The sequence below is a fragment of the Panicum virgatum genome, chromosome 6N (assembly GCF_016808335.1).
Source record: "Panicum virgatum strain AP13 chromosome 6N, P.virgatum_v5, whole genome shotgun sequence".
NCBI classification, from domain to species: Eukaryota; Viridiplantae; Streptophyta; class Magnoliopsida; order Poales; family Poaceae; genus Panicum; species Panicum virgatum.
Window position 1 is genome coordinate 6,488,356 of NC_053150.1, and position 27,956 is coordinate 6,516,311.

General features: G+C 50.8%; 2 protein-coding genes across 19 annotated transcripts; one reads left to right on the forward strand and one right to left on the reverse strand.

Annotated features, from left to right (window-relative positions):
* The first annotated feature begins 1,931 nt into the window (after positions 1-1,931).
* Positions 1,932-27,766, forward strand: LOC120678780 (protein LHY-like). Of its 18 annotated transcripts, none has more exons than XM_039960130.1 (14): positions 1,932-2,221; positions 2,329-2,421; positions 2,727-2,781; positions 3,784-3,840; positions 5,137-5,256; positions 5,414-5,440; positions 5,575-5,658; positions 13,703-14,098; positions 14,167-14,278; positions 14,436-14,497; positions 16,348-16,494; positions 25,369-25,590; positions 25,692-27,029; positions 27,116-27,766. In XM_039960130.1, exons 8-14 carry the CDS (start codon positions 14,060-14,062, stop codon positions 27,461-27,463), a joined length of 2,268 nt encoding a protein of 755 aa, XP_039816064.1. In that variant the 5' UTR covers positions 1,932-2,221; positions 2,329-2,421; positions 2,727-2,781; positions 3,784-3,840; positions 5,137-5,256; positions 5,414-5,440; positions 5,575-5,658; positions 13,703-14,059; the 3' UTR covers positions 27,464-27,766. The 18 variants fall into 18 exon arrangements, with proteins under 18 accessions (XP_039816064.1, XP_039816071.1, XP_039816065.1 ...); XM_039960138.1 differs by lacking the exon at positions 1,932-2,221 and having other exon boundaries at positions 2,243-2,421; positions 13,703-13,731; positions 14,060-14,098; XM_039960133.1 differs by lacking the exon at positions 1,932-2,221 and having other exon boundaries at positions 2,244-2,421; positions 13,703-13,731; positions 13,893-14,098.
* Positions 11,595-13,031, reverse strand: LOC120677856. Its single transcript, XM_039959059.1, has one exon. The coding sequence runs from the start codon at positions 13,029-13,031 to the stop codon at positions 11,595-11,597; it is 1,437 nt and encodes a 478-aa protein (XP_039814993.1).
* Positions 27,767-27,956: the final 190 nt, after the last annotated feature.

Here is a 27,956-nt window from a genome sequence, read left to right on the forward strand (position 1 = left end):
TGGATACCCATGGTTAAACGGTGAACAGTCGATCACTCATCGTTTAAAAGGAAATCAGTATATACGACCATTTAAATGGTTTTTGGAACGGTTGAAACAGTTTTGTATGATTTTACACGGCTAATCAATTTAAATGACGATCCATCGAGTAGTATTTACACATCGTGTAAACGACCGTGTAGTCGAATAGTACTGCTGAGTAGACTTAATCATGGGCCAGACGAATCCAACCGACTCGTCAAAAATACACCAATGCGATCTGATTCGACCAATGTAAAGATTGGGCTTGAGTTGAAATTTTTGACCCAAAATCTGAAAAAAAAAATCCGACCTAACATGAAAATTTTACATAAAAAACTGGATTTTATCTAACCCGACCCGACCCAACAATGTGCCGGGCTGGGCTCAGGCGAAAAATCCACAAGTTTCTTTTGATCTGACATGAATCCGATCCAACCCTACGCGGTGCTCAGGTCTACTGCTGAGAGAACAGTAGTCGATAAATTGTGTTAGAGAGAGATATGTTTCTAGGTGTGGAAATGGAAATGCGAGTATTGCTGTTTCTTCTACTGCTCTGAACGGCAACTAAGAGGAAGGCTAATGATTTAGCCTTTTGTTGGAGACAAGAATTTTTGCAACTCATCTCTCAACGTATTTGTATAGTGGTTTAGCTATTCATCATTAATACATACACATTTGTCTATCTCATATAATTTTTAATTTTTGTGTCGAAGCTGGCTGTAAACTTACAACCCACTTCTTCTCTTTTTTCTCTTCTCTTTTCTCCACCTCAGCATTCATTCTGTTTATAGTCTACCATAATACTTACCATAAATACTTGCTCTAATCATCTGGCTGTGCGTATTCTTGGGAGTTTCCAACTCGCACTTTCCAAAAGCTGGCCAACAGGAAAGTGATTATCCTCCAGCAATCTCCTTGCCAAACAGGAAAAGAAAGGACATCCATCCATTTCCATTTTTCACTCCATGGCAGTGTTTGGTTTGGGGTGTAAAAAATTTCGCGAAAACTTTTTATATCTTTGACTACTAATTTAGAATATTAAATAAAGTCTAATTACAAAACCACCTCCATAACCCCCTATAAATCGCGAGACGAATCTAATGAGGTCTTTGACTGCGTGATTAGAGAATGATTACTGTAGCATCACTGTAGCAAATTATCGATTAATTACCGTCATTAGATTCGTTTGAAAAGTTACATCCATTCCTGAAAAAATTTTGTAAATAGACTTCATTTAGTACACCATACGGACATTAGTCTTTTTGTGTAATTCTGATCTTAACAGCTAAGGTCCTGTTTAGATCACAGCTTGTAAACCTCCGTAAATGCAAAAAAAACATCACATCGAATGTTTGGACACATGCATAGAGTACTAAATGAAGTCTATTTACAAAACTTTTTGCATGAATGAGATGTAAATCGCGAGACGAATCTAATGAGTCTACTTAATCCATGATTTGCAACAGTGATGCTACAGTAACCATCCGCAAATTATAGATTAATTATGGATTAATTAGTATCATTAGATTCGTCTCGCGATTTACAACTTATTGTACAAAAAGTTTTATAAATAGATTTCATTTAATACTTCAAATTAGTAAAATTCTATTGCAAAATTTTTTTGTGTTCCATCTAAACACGCCTAACCAAACACGGCCATGGAGAGAGCGAGACACGGACAGTCTGAAAACGGTCAGCAGCTGCAGTACGTCTGGTCCTGCGACGGCTGCCAATTCCGAGGATGTTGGAGGGCGTGCGCGCAAGATTGCGGGGGCCGGAGCGCGAGAAATCCACAAGAAAAAAATAGTGGCTGAGATTTCTCGCGGAACTCGCGGGCCCCACGGGTCCCACACCCCCTCCCCTCCCCTCCGCTCCCCCGCGCGGCAGCGCGAGAGCATACAGCGCGCAGCAGCGGCCGCGCCACCACAGCGAACAGCGAGGCACACCTCGACTCGAGTCGCGAGAGGCTTCCCTGCTCGTCGCCCCCCTCCGCCTCGCTTCGCGTTGCTCTATCGCGCGCGCCCCCGTCCGCTCCAGGTAGCTTAGATCCCCCGCGGGCAGCCGATCGGTGGGGTTCCGGGCGGCGGTGGTGGTGGCGGCGGAGGAGAGGGAAGCGGCGGGGGCCGGGAGGGCGGCGGGGATGGCTCTGCTGCGCCGGCGCCGGCGCGGCCGGTGACGCCCGCCGTGGCGGTCGCCTGAGGTGAGCGGGCCGGGGATCGGGGTTCGTGCTTGCTCCTTTTTCGGCTTTTCCTGTGACGGGCTGCTGGTGAAATGGTTTGGCTGCGCTGGCTGGTTGGTTGGTTGCAGACCGCCGTGTGTCGGGGTGGACGGGGGAGCGAGGCGGCGAGGACGGTGGGGTTGGATTGGATTGGATTAGATTGCGCGCCGTCTGCTGAGGAGGTACGGCGAGCTGCTTCTCTAGCTGGAATTCGCGGTGCTCTGTTTAAAGCTTGACGCGGTGTACGCCGGACTGCTACTTTTTTACTGGCAAAAACTGCTTGTCAAAATGTCTTTGTGATGTAGCTTTGTGACCGGGATCAGATGGCGATGCGCTTTATTTTCCCTTTCTTCTTGGGTTATGTGTTTTTTCCGTGTTTAATTTAGCGGCGGAATTGATCATGGATGCACAAGTTGAGAACCTGGGGAACTGTAACTTGTTACTTGCTAATGAATTGTGCCACTTCTCTCCTGTGTTCTTATTGCAGAGAATTGAGGTTGGGAGTTGTTTGTCGGTGGTGTGGGCTTGATAACTTCACGGGGGTGAGTTTTTTTTTTGGTTGTTGATGAGGCTATCAAGAGATTGTTGGCGTTGTGCTTTAGGACATCACAAGAGTGTGCTTGTGTTACTGTTCCTGCTGCTGAGATGGGTTGCTTTAGGTTCTAGACATGTGGGTTTTGTTGCCTGCAGATAGAGTCTCTAGTACTATTTGTCCCAGGAGGCTAATTGCTTCACTCTGATTGGCAGAAATAGGATCCATGAACTCAACTCATAGAGTTTAGAAAATTCGTACCTTGTTATTCCCTCATGTTGAGGTTAACTGTGACAGAACCGCCCAAATTAAACCGGCTTAAGTGCGCTAACCATCATCTTAAGCTTTAACAAGTTACCGCGCACTTAAAACGGTGTAATTCGGCAGCCTATTGGTTAAGGATCGAAAACACTAGAAGTCTCGCACGAAGGTGAGCACAGATGATTACAAGCAGACAAAAGTTTTCAGATTTAAAATACAAAGCAAAGCTTGATTAACACTACAGACCATGATTAAGTCATGATTAGCAGCTAAACAAGGGATTAACACCAGGGGTGTTACATTAACCATAGCTAACTCTGATGATGTCAATGATTAAGAAATAAATAGTTTGCATGATCCAAGCTTAGCATATGAGACAGCAGCACTGAGATGTCTTTGTGCAATTCATGTTTACTTTGTTACTTATTTTAACCGGATTATTTTTTCCTGGCACCTGTCAGTCCAGGATGTGCTTTTGTTTTTCTCTAGTAAACTTGAATTTCTTTTTATTGTTGTATAAAAATGTATGGTCAATATTTAGTATCATTAGGGACAAAATGAAGAATGATTCCTGCTTCTCTAGTTTGCACTTCACAGTTAGAAGACTGTCAGATCGACTAGTTAATTTAGGCAACCTTTTCTGCCTTCTTGGTTTTTGGGCGTGTTTTTGTCAGATCTATGGATTTATAAGGTATTTTAGTGTTAAGAAAAAGAAGAGTGTAATTTATGGTCCTCACTTTTTTCTACGTAGGGAGAGAGCTACTTGATCTGATTCCTTCAGCAGTAGAGTTGAGGTCGTTACACAAAGGTACATCCGTTTCTTGTATATACCCCTCTAGTTTCTAAAGAAGTGTGTCATTTTGGGATGAGTCTAGCCAAACTTTTAAACCTTGAATATATGCAAAAATAACATGTGGATTAATGGGTAGGTAACCTTTTGAGCACTAGCTTCTTGTATAAGGCAAGAATTCAAGGGTCCTAAAAGGTTCAAGAGGGTTGTGAGGTGCTCGTTGAGGTTGTGCATAAAACTGTAGTTGACTTGTCGTGTTGATTCATTGCCATTTAGTTTGATTATATATGTAGGATTATTTAGTAATATCAGATCCAAATACCCACGGTGGGATACAACGTTGGTACCATAGCCATATTTTTAAGAAATTCAGAGATTGGTAGTGTGGTAAAGGGGGGTGCTGGTGGTAGCTCTGATAGGCTATGGTGTTGTAATTTGTGTTTGAGGTAGCGATGCTGGTGTACTCATGTAATAGTAGAAAAGCTGGGTGGTGGGGGCAGGGTAGGGTGGCTTAGGCTTGAATTGTGCAGATAGAGATTGTGGGGGCCATTGGTGCAGTATGAGTGATGGAGGATGAAGCTATGGGGTGTAGAGAGAAGAATTCTAGATTTCTAGTACAAGTAGATGCTGAAGTTGGTGCCATGGTGAACTGGTGGTTTTTATTTACGTGCTCTAGTATTAGAGTTTGGTAAAAAGCTCATGTCCATGCTCTAATGGAATTCTATGCACAACACAAATGGTGTGCAGGTCCTCAGGGATATCATACTAATATTCCCTAGGGTGTTGCTCTCAAATATTTACTTGGATGCAGGATTTGACTTTGGGCTCCTAAAGCCAGGATTTACTGTTTTATTTTTTTCTTTGTAAAATGACATAGTTATTTACTGTATGCTTTGCTTTGTTTGTTCTAGAGTTTCTATTTAAATTGTTTGATAGTTCTATTTAAATTGTTTGTTCTAGTGTTCTCGGGGGCTAAGAGGCTTGCTGCCTTAAGCCGCGAGATGGGCGTGGTGCAGGACTAGGTAGCTGGTCATGTTTGTGGTCTGGTCCTAAAAGGGTGTTTTTTTTTGTAATAGTCTTTTTTCCAGAAATGTACGTTCCTCACTCTGGTCCAAGGTGTGGAATATCTTTCTTGTAATTGGACCGCTCTTTCTCGCTTAATACAAAGATGCGCAGCTCTCCTGCGCGTTCAAGAAAAAAAAGATAGTTCTATTGTTGCATCACACACTATACACCTGGCTGTTCAAACATGCTGTTTCTTGAGTCTAAAAAAATTATCGCTGTTGTTCTTATTGTAATAAATTCCAAATGTAGGGACTTCTTAGGGCGGTATTTGATTATTTTGGAGCTGTGAGATTCTGCACTAAACAGTCCACTCTTCGATCTGGGTCCATCTAAGCAAAGTATCGGAACTTCAAGCTCACTTAAACTCAGGTAAGTGTAGTATTTTTCTTTTGTTTTTAAGAATCCAATCATGTCAATATTGTAAAACTAGTTAGGTTTGGTGCTTTTGATCATGTATTGTATCAAAAGCTGCAATTTGATTGGGAATAGGCACTTATTATGCCATGTTTTTCTTCTGTGCTGGCAGGTTATAGTAAGTGTTTGGCCTTAGCAGGTGAGCTTGATCTCTTCATCTGCTACTTCTTTAGTTCTTCTCCATGCTTTTGATTGGTTATATGAATCTAATCCATTTCTTTCCTTGAAATGGTTGCATAATTTGAAAACTTGCGAGTTTTAATATGATTCTAGAGTTGAAGATAAGGACGGGAGCTAAGGTTTAAACTCTGCTGACTTGGTTTTTGCATACAACAGATCAACTCCAGTTTTCAGTAGGTAAGCAGAATGGTGTGTGATCCTGGGATTCTTCGGTTTCCAAGTAATTTGTGTGATTATGGAGCCATTTATGAAAGAGATTGGATTTGTGTGGAATATCAGATTGATTATTGAGAGAAACATGGAGGTTACATATATAGGGAGAGGAGATCTTGAGACTAAAGGAAACCCATAATCAAGATCTCCTAGGACTCTAACCTACCATATCTCTACAATATCATCTAAGGCCCGGCTGGCAAACAAGCCACGCTCAGGCCCAATTACACGGGTTGGCCGGCTAACAAGCCAGGCGCATAGCCCTATCCACACATGTACATCAACTGTCTAACACGCCCCCGCAGTCGAAGCATCGGATGACCGAATGTTGAGACTGGATCGAAACTCAGTGAAGACTGATGTAGGCAGTCCCTTGGTGAAGATGTCGGCGAACTGCGACGTAGTCGGCACATGAAGAACGCGGACATCACCAAGAGCAACGCGCTCCCGGACGAAATGAAGATCAATCTCCACATGTTTGGTGCGCTGATGCTGAACAGGGTTCGAGGACATGTAGACGGCACTAATGTTATCACAATACACCAAGGTTGTCTTGTGCAATGGCGAGTGCAGCTCAGACAATAGTTGGCGTAACCAAGTGACTTCTGCAACGGCATTGGCAACGGCTCGGTACTCGGCCTCGGCACTGGGGCGAGAGATGGTGTGCTGTCGCTTGGACGACCAGGAGATCAGATTGTCACCAAGAAATACTGCATAGCCAGAAGTTGATCTGCGAGTATCCGGACAACCAGCCCAATCAGCATTAGAGTAAACCACCAAGTCAGACTGAGCACAAGGACGTAACAAGAGTCCAAGATCCAAAGTGCCATGAACATAGCGCATAATACGCTTAAGAGCGGCCAGGTGGGGCTCTCGTGGATCATGCATATGTAGACAAACTTGTTGAACGGCATAGGAGATATCCGGCCGAGTGAAGGTGAGCCACTAGAGAGCGCCGGCTAAGCTGCGAAAATCAGTAGGATCTGAAACTGGTGCACCGACCTCGGCAGAGAGCTTGGGATCATATCCACAGGTGTCGAGCAGGGCTTACAACCTACCATGTCAGCACGCTTAAGGATCTCAATCATATACTGCCGCTGGGAGAGAAGAAGACGAGTCTTGTTGCTGAACCTGCATGCCAAGGAAGTGATGAAGGGGCCCGAGATCCTTCATGGAGAATTCCTGCTGCAGAGCTGTAATGGTGCGGCGCAGAAGACCAGTAGAAGAAGCTGTCAAGACAATATCATCCACATACAACAACAGATAGACAACATCATCGCCATGGTTATAGATGAACAATGAAGTGTCAGACTTCGCTTCAACAAAACCCAACTGTAGAAGGTGAGAAGCAAACCGACTAAACCAAGCGTGGGGTGCCTGTTTGAGCCCATAGAGTGAACGATTGAGCTTGCAAACATAGTCCGGGTGTGCAGAGTCCTCGAAACCAGATGGCTGAACACAATAGACTGTCAGAGACAGATTACCTTGCAGGAACGCATTATTCACATCGAGCTGATGAATAGGCCAGGAGCGTGAAAGAGCAAGAGATAACACTGTCCGAACTGTAGCAGGCTTGAACACCGGGCCGAAAGTTTCATCGAAATCAATACCAGGACGTTGAGTGAAACCCCGTAGAACCCAGCGAGCCTTATAGCGCTCAAGAGACCCCTCAGACTTGAATTTATGCTTGAATACCCACTTGCCAGTGACCACGTTGGAACCTGGTGGCTGAGGAACGAGATCTCAAGTATGGTTGGACAAAAGGGCGCTGAATTCAGCCTCCATAGCAGCACGCCAATCTGGAATGGCGAGGGCGGCGCGATATGTCCGAGGAACCGGGGACAAAGTCGCCGTCTGGTAGAGTGCCGGCAGGCGAATGCCGCGCTTCGCCCGAGTGACCATACCGTGCTGATCGGTCACGGGCGGAATCCGAATGGCGCCGGCAGGGAGCTGAGCTAGAGAAGTCAGAGGCACAGGAGCAGGAGATGCAGCCTAAGCAGGTGGTGCGGCACGCCGGGAGTACATAGCACGGCCAAAACGTTCGGGGGCGGCGCGTGGCACTGGTGAAGCTGGCGTCGATGCTGCGCGTGGCGCAGCGGCTGGAGAAGACGTCGTGGCCGCTTGGCGTGGGTGAAGCTGGCGTCGATGCCGCGCGTGGCGCAGTAGCTGGAGAAGACGCCGTGGCCGCGCGTGGCGCGGGTGAAGTGGGCGCCGTCGATGCCGCGCGTGGCGCAGCAGCTGGAGAGGATGCCGGGGCCGCGTGTGGCGCGGCAGAAGAACCTGCAGGCAACAAACCGGTGGACGACGGGAAGGGAAGTACCACAGGATGGGCACTCTTCCAAAAAATCAAAGTCCGTTAGTGTGGGTGAAGAGAAGGACTCAGCAAACTGAAAGGAAGACTCCTCAAAGAGCACATGACGGGAGATGATGGTCCGATTAGTGTGTCGATCAAGGCAAATATACCCCTTGTGGTAAGGAGAGTATCCGAGAAAGACACAAAGAGCGGATCGAGGGGAAAGCTTATTGGCGACTGTGGCGGAAAGGTTGGGGTAGCACTTACACCCAAAGACCCACACGAAGTGAAGATCAATCTCAATGTGCTTAGTGCGCTGATGCTGGACGGGGTTGCTGGACATGTAGACGGCGCTGATGTTTGTCGCAGTGGACCAACGAAGCGCGCCGAGGAAGGGCATGAAGCTCAAGGAGAAGCTGGCGCAGCCAGGTGGCTTCGGCAACACCGTTTGCCACAGCGCGATACTCGGCTTCAGCACTAGATCTGGACACCGTGTTCTACCTCTTCAACGACCAGGAGACCAGGTTGTCCCCGAGAAATACCGTGTAACCCGATGTGGATTTGCGAGTATCTGGACAGCCTGCCCAGTCAGCATCAGAGTACACAGTCAGCTCACTCTGTGAAGACGGCCGAAGAAGAAGCCCCAGATGCATAATTCCTTTGATGTAGTGAAGGATACGCTTGAGAGCAGCAAGGTGTGGCTCGCGGGGATCATGCATGTGCAAGCAAACCTGCCGAACTGAGTAAGCGATATCCGGCCTGGTGAAGGTGAGATACTGGAGGGCGCCTGCAAAACTCCGGAACTCTGAGGCATCCTGAACAGGTGGACCGTCAGCCGCCAGTTTGGGATTGGTGTCCACGGGTGTAGAGCACGGCTTACACTCGGTCATGCCAGCGCGCTCTAAGATGTCCAGCATGTACTGCCTCTGAGAGAGAAGATCCGTGCCACAGCGCCTGACATGCATCCCCAGAAAGTGGTGCAACTCACCAAGATCCCTCATGCTGAACTCCCGTTGTAAGGCCTGAATAGTCTGCTGGAGAAGAGCTGATGAAGAAGCAGTGAGAACGATGTCATCCACGTAGAGGAGCAGGTATATAGTGTCGGAGCCGCGGCGATAGACAAACAGAGAGGTGTCTGACTTGGCCTCGACAAATCCCAGACTGAGCAGATAGGCTGCGAAGCGACTGTACCAGGCACGGGGAGCCTGCTTCAATCCATAGAGTGATCTGTTGAGGCGACAGACGTAGTCAGGATGAACAATGTCCTCAAATCCGGCTGGCTGTGCACAGTAGACTGCCTCGGAGAGCGTGCCATGAAGAAAGACGTTCTTGACGTCCATTTGATGAATGGGCCACTGGCGAGAAAGCGCCAAGGACAGAACTGTGCGAACGGTCGCCGGCTTGATCACAGGGCTGAATGTCTCATCGAAGTCCACACCCGGGCGCTGAGTGAACCCGCGAAGGACCCAGCGAGCCTTGTACCGTTCCAGAGAACCATCAGCTTGGAGCTTGTGCTTGAAGATCCACTTGCCGGTGACCACATTGGCACACGGCGGCCGCGGGACCAAATCCCATGTGTGGTTCTTCAGGAGAGCAGCATGTTCTTCCTCCATAGCCGCCCGCTAATTCGGATCGGCGAGTGCGCTACGGAAGGTCTTCGGAACTGAAGACAGAGAGGCTGCGGTGAAGAGCGCGGGCTGCCGGTAGCCGAGCTTCGCACGGGTAACCATGCGATGCTGGTTGACGACGGGGGGCACCGGCACAGCTCCCTTGGGCAGGGGCTGTGCGCCGGTGCTGCGCGGCGGTGGTGGAGCAGGTGCGCCGCGCCATGTATAGACACGGTCGAAGGGCTGCACCGGTGGAAGGTCCTGGCGAGGAGCAGAACCAACAGGTCCCGGCAACGGCGGTGCAGCGGCTGGAGTAGCCGTACTGCGCGGGGCGAACCCGGGCAGGACCGTCGGTGCTGGAGAGGAAGCTCCAGGGGCCGCACGTGGAAGTGCGGGGGACGACGCTCCGGGGGCCGCACGTGGCAGTGCGGGAGACGATGCTCCGGGGGCCGCACGTGGCAGTGCGGGGGACGACGCTCCGGGGGCCGCACATGGCAGTGCGGGACAGGGCGCACCAGTGACCGAGGACACCGGCACCGACACGGGGGGTGGCGGTCCTGCAGGGGGCGTCAGAGGAGAACCTGCAGAAAAGGGGGTTTGTGACGGTCCTATAGGAGCCGGCACAAGGTCAGTGGAATCCTCCAGAAAATTATATGCCTGTGGAGTAGGGGGTGGAGAAAGCTCAGAGAAAGGGAACGAGGACTCGTCGAACACGACGTGTCTGGATATGATGACGCGGTTGGATGCGGTGTCAAGGCAGCGATACCTTTTATGATGAGCTGAATACTCAAGGAAGACGCACGGAAGGGAGCGGGGACCTAGTTTGTGGCTCGTCGTGGCAGTCATGTTGGGGTAACACAGGCAACCGAAGACGCGGAGATGGCTGTAGGATGGTGGCGATCCATACAGCACCATGTGAGGTGTCGACATGGTTAGCGTCTTGGTGGGAAGAAGGTTCTGGTGGTAGGTGGCAGTGGACAGGGCCTCAACCCAGTAGGCAGGTGGCAGACTCGCCTGGAACAGGAGTGAGCGGAGGATGTTGTTGACCGAACGAATGATCCTCTTGGCTCGACCGTTCTGAGGCGATGTGTAAGGACACGACATGCGCAGGTGTGTGCCATGGGTGAGGAAGAAGGTCCGGGCGCTGGAGTTGTCAAACTCGCGCCCGTTGTTGCACTGGACAGCTTTAACGGTGGCACCGAACTGTGTGGTCACATAAGAGAAGTTAGTCAGGGTGTCATACGTGTCGGACTTGAGACGAAGGGGAAACGTCCACAAGTAGTGAGAATAATCATCAAGAATGACCAAATAATATTTATAACCTGAGACACTAGCAATGGGAGAGGTCCACAAGTCACAATGAATAAGATCAAACTTGTTTATGGCTCGGGACGTCGACACCCGAAACGGAAGGCGGGTGTGGCGACCGAGTTGACACGCATGACAAAGGGATGAACTAACATCTTTACTACATGATGGAATAATGGAAGCTAATTTGGCCAGGCCTCCTGACCGGGATGACCCAGACGACGGTGCCATAGAGTAGAGGTGGAACCGGCAGCTAGAGCGGTGGCAGCAGCAGGAAGGTGAAGGGGGTACAACGGTCCGGAGCTATTGCACCTGACGATCACGTTCCGAGTCCCGAGATCCTTCACACAACAACCAGACGGGTCAAATTCCACAGAGCAGTTGTTATCAGAAGTGAACTGGCGCACAGAAATAAGATTCTTAATAAATTTTGGAGAGACAAGAATATTATTAAGATGCAGGGGTCCTGACAGATGTGCTGAGCCAGTAGAGGTGACGGGAAGTTAAGATCCATCACCGACGACAATAGCTGAGGGAAAAAGGTACCGCTGGGGAAAAATATGTGAAAGGGAGCGAGAGTCGGAGGTCATGTGAGAGGTAGCACCTAAATCGAAGTACCACTCGGTCTGCTGAGGCTGGTTCAGCGTCATGGTGCTGAAAGTGGACGCGGGGGACTGCTGATCCCACGACGGCTAGCCGGCGGTGCTGTAGAAGCCAGGAGGCCCAGCCCACGGGTGGGGTGCGCCCCACTGAGGAGCCGGGCTGAGGGCTCCTAGGCCGGCGGGGGCCCACGGCGCGGGCGGTGTCGCGGGGACGAACGAGGCCGGCGCGGGGGGCGGTGGCCCCTGCTGTTGGGCCAACAGTGCCTGCTGCGGGGCAGGCCGGGTGGCGGCCTGGGGCAGTGGGGGCCTTGGACCGGGCCACATCTGAATGGACCCGGTCCAGGGGTTGTAGTACGAGGGCCATTGGCCCGCAGCTGGTGCGCCACTGGCGCCCTGCCCGGCGGAAGCACCAGCGCCGGAATCGCCGCCGCCTGCAGCGCTGCGCTTGAAGTCGGAGCGCCCGGCGTGCTTGCTGTGCCGATTTCTGCCGCCGCCTGAGCCGCCCCCGGAGCCGCCCCCGGTCTTGGAAGGGGGCTGCTGCAAGGCAGAGGAGCGCGGGGCAGAGGAGCCGGACACCGTGCCGCCAGCGCCCGCGGCCAGGAGGGCGGTGGGTGCAGCGGAGTTCCTCTGGGCGGCGGTGATCTCCTCAAGAAGGAGATCGTTGCGGACGTCGAGGAACGCCGGGAAGGGGCGCCCGCGACGGAGATGGCGGTCGATGTCGGTGAAATTCTTGTTGAGGCCGCGAATCACGTTCAGCACCAAGGTGCGATCTGTGACGGGTTCACCAAGATCGGCGAGGTCGTCGGCCATGGACTTGAACTTCCTGCAGTAATCGGTGATAGACAAATCACCTTGGCAGAAGTGGCGGAACTGGGCGTCGAGGTGCAAGGCGCGGGTTTCTCGATTGCCGAGAAATTGCGCCTCGATGGCGAGCCAGGCCGCCCGAGCAGAGCTGCCGCGCCCCATCACAGCCTCGGCAAGATCGGCGGAGATGGTGCTGTGAAGCCAGGAGCGAACGACGCAATCCATCCGCTCCCAGTCTGGGGAAGAGGGGGTCGGAGCGTCGAGGAAGACGTGGTCTTGGAGGGCGAAGCGGCCGACAGCGAGCAGGAATTGCTCGCACCATCGAGTGTACGGGCTGGAGGTGGTGTCGAGGACGACGGGGATGAGGCTGCGGATGTTCTGAACTCCGGCGGCTTGGGCGTGGAGGTTCAGAACGGCGGCAGCTTCGTGGAGGAGCATGGCGGCGCGAATGTCTTCCGCCGGAGGGCGATCGGAGGCAGCATCAGCATCGACGTCGGGCCCGGTGTCGGGCTCTTGATCGCTGTCGTCGGCGGCGGCGCGTTCCTCAGCCGCTAGGGCTAGGGCTTCGCGATCGCGAGCGGCGGCGGCGGCCTCAGCCGCCTTGGCGCGCACGAGGGCGGCCTCGCGCTTCGCCTGGCGCGCCGTGCGCGCGTCTGCAAGACGCTGCTGCTCGGCGGCGGCCGCGGCGGAGTCACCGTCGTTGGGGGGAAGGGTGCCGGCCATGGCGCAGCCAAGGTGGCGCGCGGCTAGGGCAGCGGAAGGAGGAGAATCGCGGGGGAGACCCGGACTCTTGATACCATGTAAGCGAATATGGCCGGAAAGATAATGGATTGATTAGGGTGCAAAGCACGGTACAAGTACATATAGGCAAGGGTGCCGCGGTGTATGGTAACAACCCAATTAGGGGGATCCTTGCCTATCCTAATCTACAGAGATCCTGGGGGGGGGGGGGGCACCTATACAGGTGTGGCGCCCAGCCCCAAAGGCCAGTAGGCCGGCTAACCAAGAGGCCCGTGGGCCAGCCTATACATATCTCGCTAACACTAGGGATGGTGGGTAGAGATAAGAAAAATCCATGCTTTTAAGGACTCCTAAAACATGACCTTTTTTTATGCCTCAGTTACAATCAGTTTCCCGTTCGAGAAAAAAACAATCAGTTTCCGTTGGAGTTTAAGTTACTTTAATTTACACTAGAGTTATATTTGCTTTTTGGTGTAATGTTCGAGGAATGACGGTGCAATAAAAATTTAGGTGTTAGAAGTCCCAATAACGCTTAATATTTTAGCACAAAGTTAGATCTAATCTGATGTGTAAATGTCTAAAAAATAGGGTGTTGGCCTGTTGGGAGCCCACAAACACCTAAATGATGTTGCTCTATATTGTGTCTTTTGCAGAGTAACGACAATTGGATCAATTCAAGTAGGTGAGTGGAATTGATCCTTCTGAAGATTCTGATCCAAGTTCAATTCACGAGTAGATTCGTGAATTATATAGGTTTTCTCGTGGAAATTGAACACTAATTTGGCTGCTCTTTTGGGGCCGGGTGCATAAATTTGAAATATTGGGAGTGCTGGTGTGATATAGAGGTCTAGGAGGAGATATGAGGTACTATTTGCGTTAGGTCCAGCGTTTGGTTGGAGATATGGAAGGAGGAGCTCTCTTGTTTATAGATGACCTCAACTCCAAGTGACCAAGCGAGCAGCTGTTGAACAATTTCCTTTTATTTCTGTTTCTTTTTCCTGGATTTGGAGATGGAGGTGAATTCCTCTGGTGAGGAAATGGTGGTAAAGGTGAGTTTTCTGTGATGTGCTTGTTGTTTTGTGGTAAAGAAGGAAGATTTTATCACTGTTCCGTATAGGTAAGAAAGCCGTACACAATAACAAAGCAACGCGAGCGGTGGACTGAGGCAGAGCACAAACGCTTCCTTGAAGCCTTGAAACTTTATGGCAGAGCATGGCAGCGCATAGAAGGTAAAATCTTCACAGATACTGTATTCAAGTAGTTTTATGCTACTGTTTCCTGACTTGATCAATCTCGACTTGGTTTATTCATGTGAATTCAGTTTGCTTATTGATATGGATCTTGCACTTTTTCTTTTTGTTGTTTGGCTTCTGAATTGTTCCATAGAGCATGTTGGGACAAAGACGGCTGTGCAGATTAGAAGTCACGCTCAAAAGTTCTTCACCAAGGTTCTTTCTTTATCTGATTGGCTAGTGCCGTTGTTTGGTTCACCACTGTTGGCTGCTGCCCTAGCTTTGTAGCTGCATTGTCTTTTGATTAGCTGATAAAATGAACAGCTTTTGTGTTTGTTTCCTGATTTTTTGGTTCCTTACTTAGCTGCATTGTTTTTCTTGTTTTCTTTCTCTTTGTTTCTTTCTGTGTACATGTGTGTGATTTGTTTCTTTTGATTATCATGTCTTCAAGAAAACGTCATCTTAAGACCTCAGTGTTCTATTTATTGTGTACTAGATTACATGAACGCATACGGAAATTGAGAGAACATGCTAGAGTGTACTTTACCTGGTTCATTTATTTACAGACGTCATTGAGTTAATCATGTACATTGTGTAAAATCACGGAAATACAAAATAATGAGATGGGGGACTTGGTAGAGTAAAATGGAGATTGTCATTGTCTATGAAAAATATTAAGTTGCAAATAAATTGCTTGAATGCTGGATTTGACGAAGATAAAAATCAATGTTCTCAGATCTATCATTGGCACTTCATGATTTACCACCCAGGCTCACTTCTATAGACATAGACGGTCCCACATGTCAGTCAGATGAAATGGCAAATCCTGAACCAGCCAATCTTAAGATTGGAAAATTCATAGGACATCCTTCTCCATGGGATCCTTGCCAGATCTATCGAAGGGAAACGATGGGATCCTTCTATAGACATAGACGGTCCCACAATTGTCATTGAGAAGTATGGTGGTTTTCTGGGCTCCTCAAATCTCATGTGTTCTGGCAACCAAACATGCCTTCTGATCTTGCTTTTGGTGTTTTTGGTTAGTTGGTGATTAAGGGATGAAAAGCACCACACTATTGTACTCACCAATATCTGACATGCTTTTACGTAAAATTTAGGGTGACAAGCGACATACTTTAGCCTAACGAATACACATGGTGCTTACAATTTTACCTTTTTTACAAACTGACCTTTAGGTGGAGCAGGGAAGAGATGGGTGAGTGGGGAAAAAATCCCCCCTCCACTCAGCTGAAACAATGTTGGAATTTAGAAATCGTGGTGAGGTTTCTAGGTACAGGCTTAGGGCAAATCTAAGCAGTTAATGATGAACAGTCTGCATTCTAGTAGTCATTATGCAATATTGAGAACCTAACAGGTAAAAAGAACAATTGTAATGTCCATTACTGCTCATGGTATTAACTAGTCCATAGCCACGGGCCACCTTAACAATCCTAACAACCTAACCTCATCCCTACTAACTAACCTGACGGTGGTTGGTGGTACTACAGTACCACGACAGCGATACAGTACTTGGGCATGCTACCATGCCATGTTGCCCCCAAAGGCCCATGCGTCAGCCTGCTAACCTAGACCAGAAATTCAGTTTTATTTGTGCAAACCCGTAGGTAGAAACATGCACACGTCTGATATTTTTACTGCTTTTGATATCCCTCAGTAATATTTCTGATAATATCAATCTACCCATTACCCAAATGTCACAAGGTGCACCTTGCTTTAATCTCCTCAAAAACAAATGTGCTGCATTCCTGCTTGGTCAATGATGATGGGCATCATGGTTGACGTTTCAAGATGTAACTGAACCTCGCCCATGGCAATCTGAGACCAGGAGATAATATTTGTGACACACTTAAAAGCTTTCTCATATAACCTGCACGGTAGGAATGACATCTTTTTTATGCAGGTAACATTGTTTACTTAATTACTGGCCAAGGAAAACTGCCCAAAAATCTTCTGGGCTACAGAATTTCCTATGCCCTTTTCAGTTAAATTTAATATTGAAAGTTTTTTGGTCCATCAGGACAATTTGAGATATTAGCCCTGGGCAGGAAGATGAAATTTCTGAAGAGGTCTCATGGCCGGATATATTAATCAGTAAGGATCTTGAGTGTCTTGCCTTTCATAGAAGTAGCCTCAAAAGATCTGGTGCTATCATGTGCATGGATAGTGTTATGCACGAGTTCAATGTGCCTCAGGTCAGTCTTGGTCGGGAGGTTCTCTGTCCTGCCAGTCAATTTACATTGATTCCCATTATTCTGGCTAGTTTCTAAAGATAAGATGTATGAATAGTATTTCTATGGATTTGGGTAGCAAAGAATGAATCAGTTCTCTCCATAATCCTCTCATGCTTTTCAAACTGCACTATCTTATTGGAAGGAATGACAAACTGATGTGGCAAGCTGAAACGATGATATCTCACTTTGTCCGGGTTATTAAAATGTTTAACATACTGGTTTATTGCTGGTTCTAGTTCGATGTAGTATGTGTATGTTTTCCCAAGATACCACTAAACAAGGCCTTACTGCCCAATTCATTATCAGTAATTAATATTATTCATAAAAGTACCATTAGTCCAATTATAATTGGCTGATCAACCTCTGAAGTCAACAACAACAAGAAGAAACAGTAGGAGGGTGAGGTCCAGAGACAACATCCAAGTGCGAGTTTAGAACCCTGTTGGATGATAACTAACGAGCCCCCTTTGTCCCAGTCATTAAGGGGTTGGCTAGACTGCAAGTCTGTAAAGCAGTTATAGTGATTAGTCACAGTTCTCTAGTGGCTCTCTTGATTTAATCCAAATTTACCAGCAGTGTCAGTCTTGTCAGCAACACTAAAATATGTATTTCTTTCTGATGTGACTGGAGGTTTTGAGTAAAGAATGTTTCTATATTCCCTTAAAAGGTTGTTAGAGAGAGAGAGAGAGAGAGAGAGAGAGAGAAACTACATGTTTGTATATTATTCCATTGACGTACATGTTCCTCAGCAACCAGTTTCATCCTGCAAGTGCACTGTGGGGACAATTAGGAAGGTGTAGGAGGCAAAGGCTTAAAACATTACTGTGCCCTACTTTTGTGCTTTTTATCAAGCCACTCGCAAAGGCAAAACCTTGCTGCTAAAAGCCTGCATCTATCTGTAGAGAATTGGGAAAAGCAACACCCTTTGGGTTCCTGGGTACAAAGCTGTAGTTCTAATCTCTTCATTCTGCATTCCATGAGATGATTTCAGAGTCACATTTTAGGACAGGATTACCCAGGTGCCACCTAATGCTGCCCATCGTTATTGTTGGAGAGAATAATGGCTTGTATTCCTCCAAACCTTAAAAGGGTGGGATATATAGTTCCTATACATGGGCCTCTAGATGGGCCTCTATACATGGGCTCAATATACACCAACCCCCCCCGCAGTCTGAACTACCGGCGTAGCGGTGTTCAAGACTGGACAACAAGAAAGCCAACACCCCCCGCAGTCTGAACTACCGTCGCAGCGGTGTTCAAGACTGGACAAGAAGAAAGTACAAAAGGCAAACACCCCCCGCAGCCACAACTAGCCACCTGCTACGTTGAGGCTGGAGCGAAACTCCGAGAAGGTCGAGGAGGGTAGTCTCTTGGTGAAGATGTCGGCAAACTGGGAGGTTGTCGGGACATGGAGTACCCGAACGTCGCCGATGGCGACCATGTCGCGCACGAAGTGCAAGTCGCTCTCCACATGCTTCGTCCGCTGATACTGAACAGGGTTTGTGGAGAGATACACAGCGCTGACATTGTCGCGGTAGACGAGCGTGCTCTTGGCGAGCGTGATGTGGAGCTCCGCCAAGAGCTGTCGGAGTCAGGACGCCTCCGTCACGCCGTTAGCGACAGCCCGGTACTCCGACTCGGCACTAGAGCGGGAGACAACCGGTTGCCGCTTGGACGACCAGGAGACCAGATTGCCGCCCAGGAAGACGGCGTAACCGGAAGTGGAGCGGCGAGTGTCCGGGCAGCCATCCCAGTCAGCGTCGGTGTAGACCACCAGCTCAGCAGAGGACGAGAGGTGAAGCACCAGGCCGAGGTCCACAGTGCCATGGACGTAGCGGAATAGACGCTTCGGGGCAGCAAGGTGTGACTCCCGGGGATCATGCATATGGAGACAGACCTGCTGAACAGCGTAGGTGAGGTCCGGCCTGGTGAAGGTGAGGTACTGCAAGGCACAGGCCAGACTCCGGTAGGCAGTAGGATCAGCCACATGAGCACCCAAAACAGCAGACAGCTTCGCCTGAGTGTCGACAGGAGTGGAGCAGGGCTTGCAATCAGTCATCCCAGCCCGCTCCAGAATATCGAGTGCGTACTGCCGCTGGTGAAGGAGAAGGCCAGACGGGCGAGGCTCAACAGTGACGCCAAAGAAGTGGTGGAGCTGACCAAGATCCTTCATAGCAAACTCCTGCTGCAGAGAGTAGATGACGCGCTCAAGCAACTGCTGACTGGAGGCGGTGAGCACAATATCATCAATATAGAGTAGCAGGTAGGCAGTCTCATCCCCACGACGGTAGATGAACAGAGAAATGTCAGCCTTGGCCTCGGTGAATCCCAGAGTCAGCAAAAATGTGGCGAACCGAGAGTACCAAGTCCGAGAAGCCTGCTTCAGACCATAGAGGGACTTGTTGAGCCGGCAGACCATGTCCGGACGACTGGAGTCCACAAATCCCGCTGGCTAAGAGCAGTACACTGTCTCTGACAGAGTGCCGTGAAGAAAGGCATTCTTCACATTCAGCTGGTGCACAGGCCAAGAGCGAGAGAGCGCAAGCGAGAGGACCGTGCGCACCGTAGCGGGCTTCACCACTGGACTGAAAGTCTCATCATAGTCCACTCCAGGCCGCTGGGTGAAACCCCGGAGAACCCAGCGAGCCTTGTAGCGCTCCAGTGTGCCTTCAGCCCGACGCTGCGTCCAGATCCACTTGCCGGTGACCACATTGCAACCAGACGGACGCGGCACGAGGTCCCACGTCTGGTTGGCAAGAAGAGCCGCGTACTCCTCTTCCATCGCGCGACGCCAGTGAGGATCCGCCAAGGCGTCGCGGACAGATGAGGGTACCGGAGAGACCCGCGGCTCTCCCTCGGTGGCGGAGAGAGTCGCGGCCTGAGACGCCATCCGCCGAGTCTCCATGGGATGGACATGCCGAGGATCCCGATGGATGACTTGCGGGTGGTATACCGCCAGCTCGACTCGGGAGCGAGTCGGCGGAGGCGGCGGCGGCGACGGCTCCAGTGTAGGCGTCGCAGGAGCCTCCGGAGCCGGAGGCGGCGCCGACCGACGCCGTACACCTGCATCGGCTAAGCGTACCGCGGCGGCGCCGGTGTCGGCGCCGAATGACGCTGGTACACCGGCACTGGCTGAGCGTACCGCGCAGGTGCAGGAGGAGGCACCGGGGCCGCGCGTGGCACAGCAGGAGACCACGGGGCCACGCCTAACACGATAGGAGGCCCTGGGGCCGCGCTTGGCGCGACAGCGGGCACCGGGGCCGCGCGTGGCACAGCAGGGATCACCGGAAGCGGTGCCGGTGTGCCGGGAAAACCTGCAGGGAAAGGGCAGACATGTAAAGGTGGCTGAACCACTGGGTCAGTCGGATACAGGGACTCCAACTCGGGGTCAGGAGAAGGTGTGGAGGAGGTGGAGTAGGGGAAATCCGACTCGTCAAACACGACGTGTCGGGAGATCAGGACACGGCGAGAGGTGAGGTCAAAGCATCGGTACCCCTTGTGGTCAGGGGAGTAACCAAAAAACACACAACGAGTTGAGCGGGGCGCCAGCTTGTGAGGAGCAGTGGCGGAGGTGTTAGGGTAACACGCACACCCAAAGACCCGAACGTGGTCGTAGCGAGGAGGGGTACCGAAGAGAGCGTGGTCTGGAGTGGGAGCAAGAGAAGCAGTGGACGGAAGACGGTTAATCAAGTAGGTGGCGGTGTGGAGGCCCTCGGCCCAGAAGCGCGGGGGCAGAGGCCTGGATCAGAAGGGTGCGCACGACGTCGTTCGTCGTGCGAATCATCCGCTCAGCCTTGCCGTTCTGGGGAGAGGTATACGGACAAGACATACGCAACCGAACACCCCGGGAGAGAGAAAGAACGGGAGGTGGAGTTGTCGAACTCACGCACGTTGTCACACTGGACGGCCTTAACGGTGAGGCCGAATTGAGTGGACACCCAGGCAAAGAAGTGGAGGAGGGTGGAGAATGTCTCAGACTTGGCGCGCAAAGGGAAAGCAAGAGTAGTGTGAGAAATCATCGACCACCACCAGATAGTATTTGTAGCCAGAGAGGTTGGGAACAGGAGAGGTCCACAGGTCACAGTGAACAAGATCGAAGGCATGCGTCGCATGCGAAGAAGAGAAAAAATGAAGCCGAACATGGCGACCAATCTGGCACGCATGGCAGAGGTGCTCAGCAGGAGCCCTAGTACCAGGAAGATCGGTACTACGGCTGAGCTGAACCAGAACGTTGTGGCCAGGGTGACCAAGACGGCGGTGCCAGGTGGTGGAAGACGGCGTTGCGGCAAAGGTGGCAGACGAAGAAGGCGAGAGTGGTGCAGCGGAAGGCGAAGGGTGTAAAGGGGCCCCGTGCTGTCACACCGGAGGAGCGGACGCCGGGAGGCCGAATCCTTTACAGTGAGGCCAGAAGAGTCAAACTCGATGGAACAAGAGTTGTCAACAGTAAACTGACAAATAGAAATAAGGTTATAAACCATCCGAGTAGCAATAAGGATATTGGGAAGGCGAAAAAAACAAGGAGCAGAACCCATGGCGGTGACAGGAAAGCAAGACCCATCACCAACCATGATGGAAGAAGGACAAGATGAGTGTGGGGGTCGGACAGAAAAGAGGATACCGACATCAGGGGTGGTGTGGAAGGAGGCACCCGAGTCGGCAATCCACTCGGTGCTGACCGGCCGGAGGCTGGCTGGGCTGAGCAGGCGGGGTCCAGAACGGCGCAATCAGGGGAGCAGCACCTGCGAACATAGCCGCCGGCTGGGGCTGAAGAGGAGGGCCCCCCTGACCCTGAACCGGCCACATCGGGAGGCGCCCTGGAGCAGTAGTGGGAGCCGGAGTCGGGGTCGGAGTGCCTCGATGGCCTCCACCAGCACCACCACCACGTCCGCCCCGACGACGACGCCCGCGGCCTCCCCCACTCCCGGTTTGGCCGGTGAGAGGAGCACCAAGGAGGGGATCGGTCCGGGGTCCAGATCCAGAGGGCGGAGCCTGGTGGGAGGACAGAGCGCCGTGCACGGTGAAGGGGACGACGGGCTGAAGACGCTCCCAAGCGAAGGCAGTCGCACGGATGCGCTCCTGAGCCGCCGAAGCCTCGGACTTAGCGGCGATGAGGGCCGCAGCGAGTGCAGCTTCGGCCAGAGAAGCTGCGGCGACGGTCGGCGTCCCGCTGAAGGCAGCGGAGGCGAACGGTGCGTCCGCGGGGGGCATGCCGAGCGCAGGCCATGGAGGAGGAGTAGCATCGGCGGCGGCGGCGTGGGCGGCGCCCGCGGCGACGGCGTCCCCGGCCGGAGCGGACTAGAGGACGGCCAGGGCGGCGGTCAGGGCACGCCAGGCTGAGACGGCGGCGTTGGCAGCGGTGCCTGCGGCGTGCGCGGCGAGCGCGGCGCCCGCGGCCTGCACAGGCGGGGCAGCGGCGAGCAGAGGAGCGGCGGCAAGGGCCGCGGCGTCCACAAGCGCGGCGACCGCGCTCGCAGCACCCGCGGCGGCGGCGCCCGTGGCCTGCTTGGTCGCACCCGCACCCGCGTCCTGCCCGTCCTGGGAGGCTACGGCTGCGGCGGCGACGTGGGCCGCTCCCGCGCGCGCGCCTTGGGCGGCGGCTGAGCCCGTTGTCGCGGCCTGGGCGGTGGCGGCGGCGCCGGCAGGGGGCGCGCCCGCACCAGGGCCGGCGGCGGCGGCAGTAGGGGCCGGCCCCACGCCTGGGGCGGCGGCGGCGGCGCCAGCAGGGGCTGCGCCTGCGCCTGGGGGAGGAGGAGGCCCCGCCGCGTCTGTGCTCGCCCGGCGCGTGGCGGACGACGGCGCTGGGGAGCCCGAGCGTGCGCTGGCAGCTGTGGAGCAGCTGTGCCGCGCCGTGGGCGGGCGCTCTTCGCGCTGTGCCTGGCCAAGGAGAAACGGCCCCGCGCGGTGTCTGCCGGCGCCGCGTTCGCGCTCGCCCAGCGCGTGGCGGAGGGCGGCGCCGGGGAGCCCGAGCGCGCGCTGGCGGCCGTGGAGCGGCTATGCCGCGGTCGAGCACCGGCGGCTCGGGCGGTGGCGGCGGCGGATGGGGCCGGGGCCGCCAAGATCAGCCCGCGCGGGAGTAGAGGAGGAGGAGGGGAGGGGAGGGAAGGAAGAGAGAGGGGGGGGCGGCGCCGGTGGATGGCCTGCCATGGCGCCGACGGCGGCGGGAAGGGCCGCCGGCGGCTGCTAGAGGGAGCGAGGAGAGGGAAGAAGGCTGGATACCATGTTGGAGAGAATAATGGCTTGTATTCCTCTAAACACTATTAATAAACGAGTTTTCAGAACCGGTTGAAGAGGTGCTTAGGCACCGGTTTTGCAACCGGTACCCCCAAACCGAGACCATTGGCCTCAGTCTAGGACACTGGGTTTTTAACCCGGTGCCTTAGTCATCCATTGGTACCGATTGGAAAGACCAACCGGTATCAAAGGAGCTGCCATGTTGATGCAAGCTGGCAGCCCCTTTGGTACCGGTTAGTCTTTCCAACCGGTACCAATGAGTTCATGGCATTCCTAGCATCATTTCCCGTTTCCCTCGCATCCTTCACTAGCAGCTTTCAAAGAATCGTTCACAAAGATATTAAATCCATCGATACAAAATACTCCAATCAACCACATGCTCTAAAAAATCGTTCACAAGATATTAAATCGATCGATAAAATACTCATAGATTCCACAAATCATCCAAAGAATTGTTTACAAGATAGATCCAATCCATACAATCCCACATGCATATTTATTTCTGAAAAATAAGAAAAAAAGAGAAAAAATCACCCACGGCCAGCTCCCGTCCGGCGGCGGCCAGCTTGAACGAGTTCTTCACGCGGGTCAGCTTCCCCGCGGCCGCGAGCTTCTTGAGCTGCCTGGCCAGCAGCTTGCGGAAGTTGGCCGGCGTCGCGTGCACTACCGCGCGAGCTGCTGGACGACGCGCCGCGCGTGCTTTGCCTCGGGCCACGTGTGCTCCCGCTTGCTCGGCTATCTCTTCCCTGCGCAGGAACCGAAGGAAGAAAAGGGGAAAACGAGAGGAGTCACGAAACTTCAAATCCAAATTACTTCCTCAAATCACAATAATTCGAAACGAAACTCGAGCTACAAATGCGTAACCTTAAGGATTAACAGATCCAAAAAAAAAGTTTGTCAAAAGATTGAGTATAGCTCGTGAGAGAGGTAGCAGAATAGAATTGAAGGGAAGAAAGAGGGCATGACGTACGATGGCTAGGGGGAGCTGCCAAGAAACCTGTCGCAGCTGCCAAGGAACTGTGCGTCTGTGCCCGGCGCACCCTCAGCCAAGAAGCTGTTGCAGCTGCTCCGCGTCCCCGCTCCGCGCGCTCCGCCGGGCGCTGCTGCTTCGCGACGCGGGACCCGTGCAGCCGCAGCCGCTCCGCCCCACGCGGACGTGTGTCTGTGCCCCGCCGAGCACCGCCGCTCCAGCTGGACGCTGTGTCCAGGCCCCGCTGAGCCCCCGCGTTCGCGTCCGCGCCGCCGCCTTTGCCGCTGGAGCGGGCGCTGCGTCCCCGCGCCGAGGATAAGGTAGAGAGAGATGAGAGGTAGAGAAATGAGAGGTAGAGAGATGAGAGCTCAGTTGCCGACGGCCAAGGACTTAGTAATATTGCGAGTTGGTTATTTTTCTTGGGTGACGGGTGGTTGTTTAAACCGGTACCTAAGGCCTGTCACCTCATTGGCTCTGGGTTGTAGTATGACCCGGTGCCGATGTCTGCTCCAAAGGCACCGGGTCGTGCTATTACCCGGTGCCATTAATGTATGGGTTAATCGGAACCGGCTCATGGTTTTAACCGGTGTCTTTGATATTTAATTGGTACCGGTTTTTGATGCGGCACAATTTTCCGGCGCTTGGCACAGACCAAGAGTATCGGCTGTTGTTGCAACCGGTACCAATGTCTACTATTAGTACTGGTTACAATATAAACTGGTACTTTTAGTCTGGACCTTTGGCTCGTTTTCCAGTAGTGAAACTCTAGAATGGTGGGATATATAGTTCCTATACATGGGCCTCTATGCATGGGCTCAATATACACCAACAGTTATCATCATTGCTAACCCACCTGTCAGTTCTGCTCATTGTCCTGGAACAAGCTCACCGCCCCTTTCCATTCTTCTGCCAGTTGGCAATATGTAGATCAGCAAAATATATAGTGTATTATCTCCACATGAGCCTTTTAAATTTATTTACTAGCCTACTGTTGATTTCCTCATGATTGAAATATACTCCCTCCATTTTTAAATATGCAACGTTTAGCACAAGCTAATTAGTTCAAACTAATTAGCTTGTCTTAAATGTCATATATTTAAAAATGGAGTATAACACTGCATTCTCTAATTTCACAATTTGAATAATCAGTCATAACTCGCAAATGGTATAACCTAGATGGCTAGATAAAATGCTCATTTCAGGGACAGGGAAATTGTCAAACTTGTAAATTTTCATAATTTTGGTTGAGCTTATGTCTTGACTACAGGGATCAAAAGGCTATTCTTCTTATGTTGCATGCTTTTGTTGTTTATTCATAATATTAAAAAAGACTAATGCAAACTGAAAAGAAACTTGTCATTGCCATTGCCCTGAGATCTGCATCTACGACTGGTTTCTGGTTGGCTTGAATTTATATATTGGTCCTGAACTCTGCCAGCTAGGGAATGCATGTTCCCAATATTGGTGGCTTCTATAAGCTTACTATGATTTTCAGTTACCGTGTAGGATTCTAGAAATTTACAGGCTAACAAAACCCAATCGGTGGCAACAGTTTCAAGTACTTCAAAAAATTTATTTGTCAAGTTTGTTAGTTTATTTTCATGTCTGCACCTAACAAATTAGGAAATTTGCAGTTGGAAAAGGAAGCTATGAACAATGGTACTTCTCCGGGGCAAGCTCATGACATTGACATACCTCCACCACGGCCTAAAAGGAAGCCTAACAGTCCGTATCCTCGAAAAAGTGGTCTCAGCTCTGAGACACCATCGAAGGAAGTTCCAAATGATAAGTCAACAAAATCAAATATGACAGTAGGCAATGGCAATGTACAAATGGCAGGCGATGCATCTCTGCAGGTAAATGCTCCATGGTATTTTGCTTTGCCAGGATTTTCCGCATTTTATCCTCTGTATTAATATCTTTCATTTTCTTTAATTGTGAACCCACTTGCATCCAGAAATTTCAGAGGAAGGAGGTGTCTGAAAAAGGAAGCTGCTCGGAAGTTCTTAATCTCTTCCGAGATGCCCCATCTGCATCATTTTCTTCAGTTAACAAAAGCTCTTCGAATAATGGTGTACCCAGGGGGATTGAACCAACCAAAAAAGAAATCCGAGATGTGACTACCATGGAAAAGAATTCAATTAGTCCCACCATGCAAGAGGATGTAAAAGAGATAAATGATCAGGAAATGGGAAGGGTTAATGGAATCCATGTCAGTTCTAAATGTGACCATTCTAATGAAGAATATTTGGAGACAACATATGTGGACAAACAAACTGCAAGAACTTCACATACCCTGGTGGAGAGGAATGGTGCAACTAGCATTCCTGTCACTGGAACCAAAGGAACTCATCCTGATCAAACAAGTGATCAAGTGGGAGTCAATGGAAGTATGAATCCATGCATCCATCCAATGCTTTCTATGGATCCGAAATTTGATAGCAGTGCCACACCACAGTCTTTTGCTCATAATTATGCTGCCTTTGCTCCGATGATGCAGTGCAACTGCAAGCAAGATACCTACAGATCATTCGTGAACATGTCATCCACCTTCACCAGCATGCTTGTTTCCACATTGTTGTCAAACCCTGCCATCCATGCAGCCGCTAGGCTCGCAGCATCGTACTGGCCAGCTGCAGAAGGTAACACTCATGTTGATCCAAATCAAGAAAATCCTGGGGAGGGTGTTCAAGGAAGAAACTTAGGCTCTCCTCCAAGCATGGCTTCTATTGTAGCAGCTACAGTTGCTGCAGCATCTGCATGGTGGGCAACACAAGGTCTTCTCCCTTTTTTGGCTCCCCCCATGGCTTTTCCATTTGTACCAGCTCCTAGTGCTGCCTTTCCTACAGCAGATGTTCCACGACCTTCAGAGAAAGACAGAGATTGCCTGGTTGAAAATGCACAAAAGGAATGCCAAGAAGCTCAGATAAAAGGCCAGTCTGAAGCTTTGAGAGTTGTTGTATCTTCAGAGTCTGATGGGAGTAGAAAAGGCAACATGTCTATCCATACTGAATTTAAGATATCTCCTGTCCAGAATGCTGAAGCCACACCTACCACAGGAGCTGACACAAGTGATGCATTGAGGAATAAGAAAAAGCAGGATCGCTCTTCATGCGGCTCCAACACGCCTTCAAGTAGTGATGTAGAGGCAGAAAATGTTCCTGAGAAAGAAGACAAGTCTAACGACAAGGCAAAGCAAGCCTCCTGCAGTAACTCTTCAGCTGGTGACACTAATCACCGCAGGTTTAGAAGCAGTGGAAGCACAAGTGATTCGTGGAAGGAAGTTTCAGAAGAGGTTGTAGCCTACCAACAATACGCAAATTCACTTCTAAGTATTTCAAGATCCATCACTGCCTTTCTAATTCACATTTTTGTTGATAGGGTCGTCTGGCTTTCGATGCACTGTTCAGTAGAGAAAAGCTTCCACAAAGCTTTTCTCCTCCTCAGGCAGAAAAATCAAAAGAGGTTGCCAATGAGGAGGAAGATGAAGTGACCACAGTTACGGTTGACCTCAACAAGAACGCCACAAGCATTGATCATGAGCTCGACATGATGGATGAGCCAAGAACTTCCTTCCCCAATGAATTGTCACACCTGAAGCTTAAATCACGCAAAACAGGCTTCAAACCATACAAGAGATGTTCTGTGGAAGCGAAGGAGAACAGGGTGCCGGCTAGCGACGAGGTTGGTACCAAGAGGATCCGTCTTGAGAGCGAAGCATCAACCTGATTTGCTTCCTACATGGCTGCCGGCCAGCCTCTTCATGGACTTTGTGTCAAAAGTCATATTTACACCTAAGCTATTATAGGACTTCAGACCTTGCAATGCAATGCAATGCTTCACTAAACTCCAATTTATTGTGTGTTGTATTTTAATGCTTGCGAAGCAGCCCGTGTAGACTGCTTTTAAACCTTATCCCGTAGACTCTGAATTAAGCATTAGGCGACTCTTGAACTTCTTGGTCAAAAGGTATTTTTCCCCCTTATGCTTTATATTTTGGGGAAGGAAAATAATTGAAATTTGATTCATTTTGATCGGTCATGCATTTACATAGCACACTTGATGCAATGTTTATTTCATCAAGTTGTGGAATAGGCTGAGCAGATGAACCTTATGACTAATCTAGCACAGACAATATTTTGAACATTCTCATGTTAGTTGTTTCTGATAGGTGTGATGTAGAGAAAGTACTCATAGAAATGTTTCACTTCAACTTTAGCTT

Bases quoted from the DNA above. Each gene is read 5' to 3' on its own strand.
- LOC120677856 (XM_039959059.1), bottom strand. From the start codon at position 13,031: ATGGCCGGCACCCTTCCCCCCAACGACGGTGACTCCGCCGCGGCCGCC.
- LOC120678780 (XM_039960130.1), top strand. From the start codon at position 14,060: ATGGAGGTGAATTCCTCTGGTGAGGAAATGGTGGTAAAG. The intron at 25,591-25,691 runs GTAAATGCTCCA...ACTTGCATCCAG, and splicing joins CAGGCGATGCATCTCTGCAG to AAATTTCAGAGGAAGGAGGT. The intron at 27,030-27,115 runs GTTGTAGCCTAC...TTTTGTTGATAG, and splicing joins GGAAGGAAGTTTCAGAAGAG to GGTCGTCTGGCTTTCGATGC.